General features: G+C 44.1%; 2 protein-coding genes and 1 pseudogene across 2 annotated transcripts in view; 1 reads left to right on the forward strand and 2 right to left on the reverse strand.

The window, feature by feature from the left end:
• The window catches only part of LOC141126579 (uncharacterized), a 927,381-nt gene that overhangs the window by 670,718 nt on the left and 242,322 nt on the right, over positions 1-14,341 (reverse strand). The window lies entirely within an intron of this gene.
• LOC141126578 (uncharacterized) overlaps positions 1-14,341 on the forward strand; it is a 1,610,887-nt pseudogene that overhangs the window by 350,191 nt on the left and 1,246,355 nt on the right.
• On the reverse strand, positions 7,202-8,179 carry LOC141126604 (olfactory receptor 52A1-like). Its single transcript, XM_073612526.1, has one exon. The coding sequence runs from the start codon at positions 8,177-8,179 to the stop codon at positions 7,202-7,204; it is 978 nt and encodes a 325-aa protein (XP_073468627.1).

A 14,341-nucleotide genomic window follows, 5' to 3' on the forward strand; every position in this document is an offset into this window, starting at 1 on the left:
GAGGGACAGTGTCAATGATGCATGCACTGTCACTGCTCACCATCCTCGTGTCCTCCTCAAATGGTGACAGGACAGTGCATGCATCCCTGATCATGGCCCACTGGCATGGGGAAAAAAAGCCAAGGTCCCCTGACCCTGTCCTGGTGCTATAGTTGCATAGGTACTCATTGATGGCCCTCTGCTGCGTGTGCAGCCGCTGCAGCATGGCCAACGTTGTGTTCCACCTGGTGGGCATGTCACAGATTAGTCGGTTCTTGGGCAGGTTCTTGGGCATTTCTTTTGGAGGTCAGCCAGCCAAGCACTGGCATTATATGACCTGCGGAAATGAACACAGACTTTCCTGGCCTGCCTCAGGACATCCTGTAAGCCCGGGTACCTGCCCAAGAACCGTTGCACCATCAAGTTAAGGACATGAGCCAAACAGGGCACATGGGTCGGTTGTCCCTGTCGTAGGGCGGAGAGGAGGTTGGTGCCATTGTCCCAAACCACCATACGTGGCTTAAGCTGGCGTAGCGTCAACCACCTCTAAACCTGCCCCTGCAGAGCTGACAGAATCTCTGCCCCAGTGTAGCTCCTGTCCCCACCACCGCCGCAACACACTACGCAAGGCCGCCCTGGCTTTGGCCAAATACGGCTCTCTGTACAGACGGCGCTGTGATTGGCCAAGCATGTGAAGAATACTTTGAAATGTAATAAAAAAACTTGATATTGTAGAAAAAGCTTTCAATAATGATGACTGATTGTGAGACGAATTTCCTTAATTATGTCTGAGTCAGCTTAAATCAAACTGTGTGTTTTATTGTACACACAAAAACGTGGAAAATACTTACAAAAATAGTACATTCATATTCAGAATTAGTGTTGCTTCATATAGGATCAAAAAGATTCAAGTATAGTTCATTTGTTTTAAGAATAGAATAGAAAATATAGTTCATTGAATCTGCATCAGGCCATGTGTTCAAAGATGGCTGATTAACCTCATGTGTGCTGAAGAAAAGTCTGTGTGCTGAAGAAGGAGCTGTGTGTAGCTTGAAGGCAGGAAGTAGAAATAGGCTGAACAGCTTTCAGCTCTCCCTTACATCAGAAACTGGAACCTTTGAATTTGCGCTCAAAAACAAAACCCTCCCATAATCACTCCCAATATTACCTCCCCCTTTTACAAGGGTGGGGGCAAAAGAGTAGGTAATATGAACAGCATCTCTAATTAAATACAGACACATGAAGAGTGGAATTCCTTCTACACAGGATGTAAGTGAAATACACAGGAAATGGATGAGAGGCAGCCAGTCTACAGAAAACACACAATTTCTATGTCAAGATATCAGTCACATAGGAATACCTCAAAAACATATATATATATATTATTTACAATATCCATCAAAATCCTGACAGTTTCTAGATATTTGTGATCCCAGTTCATAAGTCACCATCTGGATGTTATTTAACTCAAAGTCTGCCATTCATACAATTATAGGGAATTCATACTCTGAATAAAGCCAATTAAAATTTAGATATTAAGAATATAACAGCATGCGGGTCATAGTGCATGCTTGGCCAATCATCAGCCAGCAATGCACTGCGATGCCGCAGTGAATTATGGGCGGTGATGCGCCACTCGAATTTGGTGCCAACGGCCCATAACGTTTGCATTTCGACAAACGGTCGAACATGCAATGTTCGAGTCGAACATGGGTTCGACTCGAACTCGAAGCTCATCCCTACTCCCAAACCCAACTGAAGTCAATGGGAGCCGATTCTTTTTTTTTCTGGCCTTTTTCAAGTCCATATTGCAATTGGCTGAGCCACATAGCATCATTGGTTACTTGGGTGCAGCCGGCCACCTGCATCCCAGCAACCAATGACAATGTGCATCTGCCTTCATCCTTAGCAACCAATAATGCCATGCAGCCTGAGTGTCAGCATCCTAGCAAACAACAGGTGGCAAGTTCTCATTTAATGGCAGCAGTAATTCTGCCACTAAATGAATGACTTCTGTTTGCAGGAGCTGGAGGGTTGGCAGGCGGGCAAACTGGCCAAATCTGGCCATTTAATTTGTCTGTTTGGGGAACTGCAAGACGTTTGGGTTCTAGTCAATTTCATGGTTGACCTTGATAGGGAAAGTCCAGAACTTAAGGACTTTCAATAACGTTGACTGCTGAAGCCAAATTGAATTTGATGTATTTAATATACAAGCATGTAGCTAACCACATGGAGAACAAACTGTGTACATGGCATACATTCAATATGATTGTTCTGACTGAAGCTGGGACCCAACTAGCTTTTATACTCTATACATAGCTGTGGGCTACCTTGTAAGTCTCTTTGAAGTCCTGATTAAATTGTTGGCCATTTACAATGCTAAACAGATGGTCAATTCACATATAGATGTCACTTCCCAATCTCTGTGGGAAATCAGAGATAAACCTTTCCACTGCTGAAGGTGTGAATGGCATTTGACCACAACCAAAAACAGCAGTTATATTATATAACTAAACATTTGTAAAAAGTACCTCTGCTTAATCAGAATACATGTTTTGATAATCATAACTAAATGTTTGATAAATAGTTATTCCATTTACCCTATATATAAAAAGTTCTGGACTTCCCCTATCAACCTGAACCAAGAGATCCTCCAGGTCTTAGAGAAGACTTACATGTGGTGTATTTCATGTGTGGTGATGGTATAAATATCCTAAGCAAAACACACCAGTGATATAATTGCGCTTGCTCTAAAGTGTGAGCTGCTAGCACAACAAATAGAATATTTGCTAAATTAACAAGTAAAACAAAGTGTAGCGCTAAAGTGAAAATAATAATACACCATAGACATACAAATTATGAAAATAAGATAAATATGCTTTGGGTGTCTTAAATTGAGATTAAATGTCCATCAACAGACTAATGACTATAGTCCATATGTAAATAGGAACTTGGAACGCACGCGGGTCCGCCATTTTGGACAACCCGGGAGTGCCAAATCAGTGAATTAATTGGGCTGGATTCTCATTACAGGGATTACAGTACCTATATTAGGGAGTCGGGCTGCAGTGGATGGATACCCCTAGACGAAGTCTTGTTAGACGAAACGCGTTGGGAGGACTCCACTGCCGCCTTCATTTTATGTACAAGCGCTTTTTTATCTTCTTAAATGTAAGTGTATTTCTTTTTTATTAAAAATACTGTGTTTACGGAATTACACTATGTGGCCCCTTTTTTATTCCATATGGGCCATATTCTGGGACATTTAACGATTTATGTGGAGAAGATACTTCCATGAAGTCTCCTGGGATCCCTTTACCTCCAGGTTGCCAAGATCTTCCCCCCATTGCCGGTGGGCAATACAAGCTGGTTTGACCCTCCCAGTATATACTGATTTGGGTTCAAACCCTCCGGTAAGCCTCCATTCGTACTGGCTGTGGGAATTGCACATGTTTTTCTTTAGGACACTGTGGTGAAGTCTATTCAATTTGTTTCCTACCTGTCAACTATCAGGATTCAGTTTATATGATTGGTGGACAAAATAGAAGCCAGCTGCGTATTTTTCATTATATATTTTGGGCAAGAATAGCCTAACAGATTTTCATGTTGGTGACCGCAATTTTTTCACATTCTTCTTCTTGGTGACCATGATGGTCCTATTTACATATGGACTATAGTCATTAGTCTGTTGATGGACATTTAATCTCAATTTAAGACACCCAAAGCATATTTATCTTATTTTCATAATTTGTATGTCTATGGTGTATTATTATTTTCACTTTAGCGCTACACTTTGTTTTACTTATAAATATCCTGACCTTAACTCTAATGCGTTGTGTGCGTGATGGGAATCAGAGGCTTCAAGCCCAAATGTACTACCAGCACCCAACCGGCTTTGCCAGATCTTCTCTTATAACTCTATGGACAGTTTCTTTACAAGGGCCCTACAGTGTAAAAAAATGTATTTACTGTGTGTGTGTGTATATATATATATATATATATATATATATATATATATATACACACAGTGGGGACAGAAAGTATTCAGACCCCCTTAAATTTTTCACTCTGTTATATTGAAGCCATTTGCTAAAATCATTTAAGTTCATTTTTTTCCTCATTAATGTACACACAGCCCCCCATATTATACACACAGCACCCCATATTGTACACACAGCACCCCATATTATACACACAGCACCCCATATTGTACACACAGCACCCCATATTGTACACACACCATCCCATATTGTACACACAGCACCCCATATTGTACACACAACACCCCATATTGTACACACAGCACCCCATATTGTACACACAGCACCCCATATTGTACACACAGCACCCCATATTGTACACACAGCACCTCATATTGTACACACAGCACCCCATATTGACAGAAAAACACAGAATTGTTGACATTCTTGCAGTTTTATTAAAAAAGAAAAACTGAAATATCACATGGTCCTAAGTATTCAGACCCTTTGCTTAGTATTTAGTAGAAGCCCCTTTTGATGAGTCTTTTTGGGAAAGATCCAACAAGTTTTTCACACCTGGGTTTGTGGATCCTCTGCCATTCCTCCTTGCAGATCCTCTCCAGTTCTGTCAGGTTGGATGGTAAACGTTGGTGGACGGCCATGTTTAGGTCTCTCCAGAGATGCTCAATTGGGTTTAAGTCAGGGCTCTGAATGGGCCATTTAAGAACAGTCACTGAGTTGTTGTGAAGCCACTCCTTCGTTATTTTAGCTGTGTGCTTAGGGTCATTGTCTTGTTGGAAGGGAAACCTTCGGCCCAGTCTGAGGTCCTGAGCACTCTGGAGAAGGTTTTCATCCAGGATATCCCTGTACTTGGCCGCATTCATCTTTCCCTCAATTACAACCAGTCGTCCTGTCCCTGCAGCTGAAAAACACCCCCACAGCATGATGCTGCCACCACCATGCTTCACTGTTGGGACTGTATTGGACAGGTGATGAGCAGTGCCTGGTTTTCTCCACACATACCGCTTAGAATTAAGGCCAAAAAGTTCTATCTTGGTCTCATCAGACCAAAGAATCTTATTTCTCACCATCTTGGAGTCCTTCAGGTGTTTTTTAGCAAACTCCATGTGGGCTTTCATGTGTCTTGCACTGAGGAGAGGCTTCCGTCGGGCCACTCTGCCATAAAGCCCCAACTGGTGGAGGGCTGCAGTGATGGTTGACTCTACAACTTTTTCCCATCTCCCGACTGCATCTCTGGAGCTCAGCCACAGTGATCTTTGGGTTCTTCTTTACCACTCTCACCAAGGCTCTTCTCCCCCGATAGCTCAGTTTGGCTGGACAGCCAGCTCTAGGTAGGGTTCTGGTGGTCCCAAACATCTTCCATTTAAGGATTATGGAGGCCACTGTGCTCTTAGGAACCTTAAGTGCAGCAGAAATGTTTTTGTAACCTTGGCCAGATCTGTGCCTTGCCACAATTCTGTCTCTGAGCTCTTCAGGCAGTTCCTTTGACCTCATGATTCTCATTTGCTCTGACATGCACTGTGAGCTGTAAGGTCTTATATAATCAGGTGTGTGGCTTTCCTAATCAAGTCCAATCAGTATAATCAAACACAGCTGGACTCAAATGAAGGTGTAGAACCATCTCAAGGATGATCAGAAGAAATGGACAGCACCTGAGTTAAATATATGAGTGTCACAGCAAAGGGTCTGAATACTTAGGACCATGTGATATTTCAGTTTTTATTTTTTAATAAATCTTCAAAAATGTTAACAATGCTGTGTTTTTCTGTCAATATGGGGTGCTGTGTAAAAATGAACTTAAATGATTTTAGCAAATGGCTGCAATATAACAAAGAGTGAAAAATTTAAGGGGGTCTGAATACTTTCCGTCCCCACTGTGTATATATATATACAGTAGGTCTCTCCAGAGATGCTCAATTGGGTTTAAGTCAGGGCTCTGGCTGGACCATTCAAGAACAGTCACGGAGTTGTTGTGAAGCCACTCGTTCGTTATTTTAGCTGTGTTCTTAGGGTCATTGTCTTGTTGGAAGGTAAACCTTCGGCCCAGTCTGAGGTCCTGAGCACTCTGGAAAAGGTTTTTGTCCAGGATATCCCTGTACTTGACCGCATTCATCTTTCCCTTGATTGCAATCAGTCGTCCTGTCCCTGCAGCTGAAAAACACCCCCACAGCATGATGCTTCCACCTCCATGCTTCACTGTTGGGACTGTATTGGACAGGTGATGAGCAGTGCCTGGTTTTCTCCACACATACCGCTTAGAATTAAGGCCAAAAAGTTCTATCTTGGTCTCATCAGACCAAAGAATCTTATTTCTCACCATCTTGGAGTCCTTCAGGTGTTTTTTTAGCAAACTCCATGCGGGCTTTCATGTGTCTTGCACTGAGGAGAGGCTTCCATAGGGCCACTCTGCCATAAAGCACTGACTGGTGGAGGGCTGCAGTGATGGTTGACTTTCTACAACTTTCTCCCATCTCCCGACTGCATCTCTGGAGCTCAGCCACAGTGATCTTTGGGTTCTTCTTTACCTCTCTCACCAAGGCTCTTCTCCCCTCGATAGCTCAGTTTGGCCGGACGGCCAACTCTAGGAAGGGTTCTGGTTGTCCCAAACGTCTTCCATTTAAGGATTATGGAGGCCACTGTGCTCTTAGGAACCTTAAGTGCAGCAGAAATTTTTTCGTTACCTTGACCAGATCTGTGCCTTGCCACAATTCTGTCTCTGAGCTCTTCAGTCAGTTCCTTTGATCTCATGATTCTTTGGTGTTTACCAAGCCATAGTTGAGATCCTATTACTGGGATCTGGCTGGTCCACCTGTCCATCATTCACTCACACATTTCATCTTCAGTATAATGCAGTTTATATTTACAATAATTGCTTTGATCACTACTACGTATGTGATGAGGGAGTTGGACACCTTATTATAGTGGTATCAATGATGCTGCCCACTTCCCTGCCTGTGCCTACAGTGGGCAAAAGGAGACCTTTAGCATGGCACACGGAATGTGCCAGGTAGCTAAATACAGATGGTAGTGGTGGGCAGGATCCAGACACAGTGAAGTACCTACCGACCTACCTACCTACCTACCTACCTACCACCTGTCTGTCATAAATGTTTTGCCTGCCCACCACCTAGTAAATGTTTGTATTTAAAATTGTCCAGTTACCATTTATTGGGTGAAATGGGAACCAGCAGGACAAACATACATTAGTTCTACAGATTCAGTCACTTTACATGAGGGCTTTGACATTTATGCAAAGCTTTCCAGACTTTCTCCCGAATCAGTTTTGTCTTCACTCCATAAATAATTGGATTTAGCATGGGTGGGACTAGAAGGTACGTATCTGCTAGAATTATGTGAACAAAAGGTGGAATCCTTTTACCACCATATCGGTGGGACAGGCAAGTGAAGAAGGCCAGACCATGAAAACTTAGAAAAACGCACATATGAGGTATGCAGGTGTTAAATGTTTTCAGCCGGGCATCTTTGGATGGAAGACTGAAGACGGCATGGAAGATGGCGCAGTAGGATACCAGGATAAACAGCAGGTCTACTCCTAGGATCATGAATGCCTCAGCCACTCCCAAAGCACTGCTTATTCTGATGTCGGCAGCAGCAAGTTTCACAATCGTCATGTGCTCACAGTATGAATGGTTCACAATGTTGCTTCTAAATGCTGGAAATCTCCGTATGAAAATTATGCAGGGAGAAAACAAAGTGACCGCTCTGAGCAGTAAGAAGATGACCAGTTTAACAATGATGGTATTGGTCATTATGGACCCATACCTGAGCGGCTGACAGATGGCAAAATAACGGTCAAAGGACATACCAAACAAAAGTCCTGACTCAAAGCTGGTGAAAGAATAGAGGAAGAACATCTGGAGGATACATGACTCAAAATGTATGTATCTCTTCTGAAACCAGAAGACTAACAGCATTTGTGGGGCAATGCTTGTGGACAGAAGAGCATCATTGGAGGCTAACATAGAAAGGAAAATAAACATAGGCTTGTGGAGGCCAGAAGAAGCTGAGATGACAGTCACAAGAATCATGTTTCCAAGCAATGCCAGGACATAACATAAGCAAACAATGGCACCTACCCACTTATAAGCTCCTTCTAGTCCAGGAATCCCAACCAGGATGAATGAGGTGGGATAGAATGTGCCATTGACTTTGTTGCTTTGGATTCCTCTGCTGATCATCTTCTACACCGAAGGCCACAGATCTCTATGGAGGATTAGTATACTGGATTAGTATACAGGAGGGTTTTGTCACCTAATAGGATGGAAGCTCTAGAATTACAAATGGAATATGGATAGAACTGGAAAAATATGAACCTGTTCTTCCCTTCTCTTCTGCAGGAACCACAAAAAATGTCCAGAATGTCCACATATGGGGGAACACATCACATGACACGCCCCTCTCCCTCACAATAGACCTCCCAACATTCTGAAATGACAAAAGGGGACATCATTCATTATATAGGCAAAGGAAGAACCCCGGCCACACCCCCAGATACAGGGTTTGTGATTATTATTCAATATGCAAAAAAATGATTGGCTATGCCCACGTGTGCTTTTCTAGCCATTACGGTTCCACTCTACTGGCTGTAGAATATTACAACTCCAATACTATAGAGGTTGGATGGAAGGTTTAGTAAAGTGTAACATTTTTTATATTAAAATAGCAGATTTTATCAGACCAAAAGGGAACAACTAATGCCGCGTACACACGAGTGGTCTTGGAAAAACCATCCAAGAATTTTCCGACGGATTCCGCTCACGCTTGTCTTGCATACACACCAAATTCCAACAGCCAAGAATGTGGTAATGTACAACACGTACGACGGCACTATAAAAGGAAAGTTCAATACCCAGTGTGCCACCCTATGGGCTTCTTCTGCTAATGTCGTGTTTATCTCGTGTTAGTAGAAGTTTGGTGTGAGACAATTCGCACTTTTCAGACTCGTGCTTTTCAGATCGTTTTACTGCTGTTCAGTTTGTGCTTGTGGGTTTGTATCTGTTTTTCAGTGCGTGTAGTCAGTTCGTATCTGTTTTACAGTGCGTTCTTGTCTGCTCGTTTCTGATTTTCAGCTCGATCTTCACAGGCCTTGCTGTTCTTCAGTGCGTTCTGTTAGTTCGCTCTGACCAGCTGACCATTTTGAAGCCAAGTTGCGGGTAGGTACTCGTCGTAGAATTCGTGCTGTGTGGGGCCTTGGTTTTGGGGTTCTTGCTTGGACCCAAGCCCAGTCCATGAACAGGGTGGGGAGGAGTTCATGGACCACGAATTGGTTACTCCAGCATGACCAATTCTCTCATATGCAGATCCAGGAGAATAACCCTGATGATTTCAGGAACTTTCCCCGGATGACAGGCCCCGTTTTTCACCATCTGTTGGCTTTGCTGACCCCTTATTTTAGCAGGCAGGACACCTGCATGCGGCAAGCCACCACTCCGGAGCAGAGGCTTGTCACCACGTTGCGGTACTTGGCGACAGGAAGAAGTCTGCAGGACCTCAGATTCTCGACAGGCATCTCCCCCCAGGCTCTGGGGATCATTATCCCAGAGATCTGTTCTGCCATTATTCAGGTCCTGCAGAAGGACTATATTAAGGTAAGATTTCTCCTTTAACATCACATTATATGTATTTAATGTTTGCTAATGTATTGTATTTCTCTCATCATTCCCTAATTACCATGATTGTAACCAGAGATGAGCCGAACACCCCCCTGTTCGGTTCACATCAGAACATGCGAACAGGCAAAAAATTTGTTAGAACACACGAACACCGTTAAAGGACACGAACATGAAAAAACAAAAGTGCAATTTTAAAGGCTTATATGCATGGTATTGTCATAAAAATGGTTTGGGGACCCGGGTCCTGCCCCAGGGGAAATGTATCAATGCAAAAAAAAGTTTTAAAGTTGGGGGCTACCCCAAAGCACACTCCCAATGTTGAGGGCATGTGGCCTGGTACGGTTCAGGAGGGGGACACTCTCTCATCCCCCCTCTTTTCTTGCAGCCTGCCAGGTTGCGTGCTCGGATAAGGGTCTGGTATGGATTTTTGGGGGGACCCCACGCCATTTTTTTTACATTTTGGGTGGAGTTCCCCTTAAAATCCATACCAGCTCAGGTCTGGTATGGATTTTGAGGGGGACCCCCATACCATTTTTTTTTTCAATTTTGGCGCGGGGTTCCCCTTAATATCCATACCAGACCTGAAGGGCCTGGTATGGAATTTGGGGGGACCCCCACGCATTTTTTTTTAAATTTTGGTTCGGGGTTCCCCTGTGGGCAAATCCCATGCTGTTTTTATCAATGAACTTTTATGTGTATTGTTGTACTGCTCCTTTTTTGGCCTACATGCATATTTGCCTTTACTAACCTCCCCAGCATACTATCCTGGGCCCATACACACCTAGCCTAGTCACTTAACAATGTAGTATGTCAGCTCCATTGTAGTGCTAAATACCCCCTAAAATGTGTACAAATGTTATTTGTGTCCTTAAATTCAGGCAGAGAGCTAGAGTCCTTTTCTTGGCTCCCAAACTTATTTAGAATCCCCCCCTTAAAATTTTTACAATGGGCCATCAAAGGGGGTGAGGAATCTGATAGGTGGACCTTATACTTTTGTTTTTAAATACTCCCTAAAATAAATGTTATACTGATGTTGTCCAAGAATGTTTGTGTCTAACCACTACAACACCAGGCACTTAGACACCTTCCCGCCCAGGCCAATTTTCAGCTTTCAGCGCTGTTGCAATTTGAATGACAATTACACGGTCATGCTACACTGTACCCAAACACATTTTTTATCATTTTGTTCCCACAAATAAAGCTTTATTTTGGTGGTATTTGATCACCTCTGTGGTTTTTATTTTTTGCGCAACAAATAAAAAAAGACCAAAAATTTTGAAAAAAAACAAGTTTTTCTTTGTTTCTGTTAAATTTTTTGTAAATAAGTACGTTTTCTTCTTCAATGATGGGCACTGATACGGCTGCACTGATGGGCACTGATACGGCGGCACTGATGGGCATCGATGAGGTGGCACCAATGAGGTGGCACTGATGAGGTGGCACTGAGGGGCACTGATGATGGGCACTGATAGGCGGCACTGATGGTCACTGATAGGTGGCACCGGTGGGCACTCATAGGTGGCACCGATGGGCACTCATAGGTGGCACTGATGGGCACTTGTAGGTGGCATTGATTGGTACTTATGGGTGGCACTGATGGGTGCTTATGGGTGGCACTGATAGGTGGCACTGATGGGCACTGATAGGTGGGCACTGATGGGCACAGATGGGCACTGACAGGTGGCACTGATGGGCACTGACAGGTGGCACTGATGACACTGATTGGTGGGACTGATAAAACTGATTGGGGGCATTGCTGGGCAGAACTGAAACATAATGGTGCCAATCAGTGCCCATTTGTGGGCACTGATTGACAAAGATTGGGCACATTCGGCACATGTGGATGGCCATGGGGTACATACCTGGCCATCCACATGTTGCCCCTTCCCTGGTGGTCCTAGTGGCGATCCCTGGTGGTCCAGTGTGGTGATCTGAGCGGGGGACTGTGCCGATAAACAATCAGCGCAGACCCCCCTGTCAGGAGAGCCGCCGATCGGCTCTCCTCTACTCGCGTCTGTCAGACGCGAGTGAGGAAAAGCCGATCAACGGCTCTTCCTATTGACATCATGATCAGCCATGATTGGACACGGCTGATCACGTGGTAAAGAGCCTCCGCCGGAGGCTCTTTACCAAGATCGGTGGAGCAGTGTGTCAGGCTGACACACCGCTCCACCGTTCGCCGCGATGCGCATCCCCGCGGGCGCACGGCGGCATGTTATCCTGCTGGACATCATATGATGCCCAGTCAGGATAAAGGAACCACCGCCCGGCCGTCATCTGCTATGGGCCGGGCGGGAAGTGGCTAATCTGCTTGCAATGTTTTGTGCAAAAGTACTATTTTTTTTTCTTTTTTGACTCCACAGTTTCCTTCAATGTCACAGGAATGGCAGACTGTGGCTTTCCAATTTGCCCATTGTTGGGACTTACCCAAACTGCTGAGGGGCAATCGATGGGAAGCACGTCCACATCATCCCACCACCCCATTCGGGGGTCATACTATTTTAACTATAAGGGATTTCAACTATAAGGGATCATGCTGATGTCGGTGGTGTTGGCGACATATGAGTTCCTCTATGTGGACGTGGGGAGGAATGGCCGGATGTCAGATGGTGGAGTCTTTGCCCAGACCGAGTTCTCCCGACATCTCCAGAGTGGTGGCTTGGGATTGCCACCTGCGGAATGTTGGGGTCTCCCATTTGTGTTCATCTCAGATGAGGTATTTGGTCTGGGTGATAACATGATGAAGCTCAGCGAAGATGGCCCCCCTACAATCAGCACAAATAAAAACTCAAGTGTGTTTCTTTAGTGCTACGTTTGTGCTGTTTTGTGCCATAAAAATTTACATTTGTTCTGCTTTTATTTTTAAGATATTAGCAATTGTTTTTTCCAGACCATGACATCACCTAGCCCCCCTACAACGTCCAAATGACACAAAACTGGTCTCGTTGGTTAGTGCTACGTTTGTGCTGTTTTGTGCTGCTAAAAATTCCGTTCTATCTTTTATCATTTTTGCGTTATTAATGATTTATTAAAGGTCACCAAAGGTCAATCAGCCCCCCTACAACGCCCAAATGACACAAAACTGGTCTCGTTGGTTAGTGCTACGTTTGTGCTGTTTTGTGCTGCTAACATTTCCGTTCTATCTTTTATATACAAAGGAGGCACCAACCAGCCCAGTTTCATGCCTTTTGTCTCTTGTAGGGGGGCTGGGTAACCTTTGGTGACCTTTATTAAATAACCGAATAACTTGGGGGTTCAAACAATAACTGAAAAACAAAAGGAAATAGAATGGAAAGTAAGTAGGCACAAACCAACACAAACGTGGCACTAACCAACCAGCCCGTTTTCATTTTGTTTGGCTGTTGTAGGGGGTGTCAGGGAAGGCTTTCCCATAGCACAAATGATGTCTCCCTGTACATACATATGCGCATGCGCAGACTGGCAACTGGCTGGGCAGATGACCGTGAGCCTGTCACCAATGCTGGCACCAGACAGACTATTTAAACAGGCTACAATTTGGTGTGCTGCTTCTGTGTGTTCATTCCTGATTCCTGTGTTTGACCTCTGATCCTAACGCAGCTTGCTCCTGACCTCCGTTTGACTGCTACCTGCCCTGACCTTGGCTTGTCTCTGGATTCTGCTTCTGCCTTCTCTTCTTGCCTGATCTACCTCCTGTTGCTGAGTTGGCTTGTGACCCGACTATCCTGTTGTGTGCCGTCTATGCCTGATCTGCCTGGCCATTATGGACCCGGCTCATCTGACCCTGATCCTGCTCATCCAGCCTGCTACAGCTCTTCAGCCCAACAAGGTCTCATCTGTCTCCTGCTTCCAGCTGCTTACCCACAGTCTGCCACCAGCCAAGCTCAGTGCCAGCTCATCTGCCACCGGCTGGTTCTGCCGCCACATCCACCTGCTGACTGCTTCCACTACGCAGTCTACTGGACTGATCACAGGCACTCATACCTCACTGTGCTCCCATGGCTGCTTTCTAACCATGAGCTCACTAACCAGGTACATGACAGGAGAGCGGGGTGATGTCATCATCTGGATAAAAACAAATTGCTATTATCTTAAAAATAAAAGCAGCACAAATTTGTATTATTATGACACAAAAAAGCACAAATATAAAAACAAGCTGTTATAACTAAAAAACCACAACAGCGCAAATAAAAATTTTAGCAGCACAAACCAGCACAAATGAGGCACTAACCAGCGAGACCCGTTTTGTGTCATTTGGGTGTTGTAGGGGGGCTGACTGACATTTGGTGACCTTAAATAAATCATTAATAACGCGTAAACGATAAAAGATAGAATGGAAATTTTAGCAGCACAAAAGAGCACAAACATAGCACTAACCAACGAGACCAGTTTTGTGTCATTTAGGTGTTGTAGGGGGGCTGAGTGACCTTCGGTGACCTTTAATAAATTATTAATAATGCAAAAACGATAAAAGGTAGAACGGAAATTTTAGCAGCACAAAACAGCACAAATGTAGCACTAAAGAAACACACTTGAGTTTTTATTTGTGCTGATTGTAGGATGGGCAAAGTGAGTGGGGTTTGAAAAAAAATAAACTGTAATAACTTAAAAACCATAACAGCACAAATAAAAATTTTAGCAGCACAAAAGAGCACAAACGTAGCACTAACCAACGAGACCAGTTTTGTGTCATTTGGGCATTGTAGGGGGGCTGAGTGATCTTTGGTGACCTTTAATAAATCATTAATA

This window comes from Aquarana catesbeiana, linkage group LG02, assembly GCF_042186555.1.
Source record: "Aquarana catesbeiana isolate 2022-GZ linkage group LG02, ASM4218655v1, whole genome shotgun sequence".
Classification (NCBI taxonomy): Eukaryota; Metazoa; Chordata; class Amphibia; order Anura; family Ranidae; genus Aquarana; species Aquarana catesbeiana.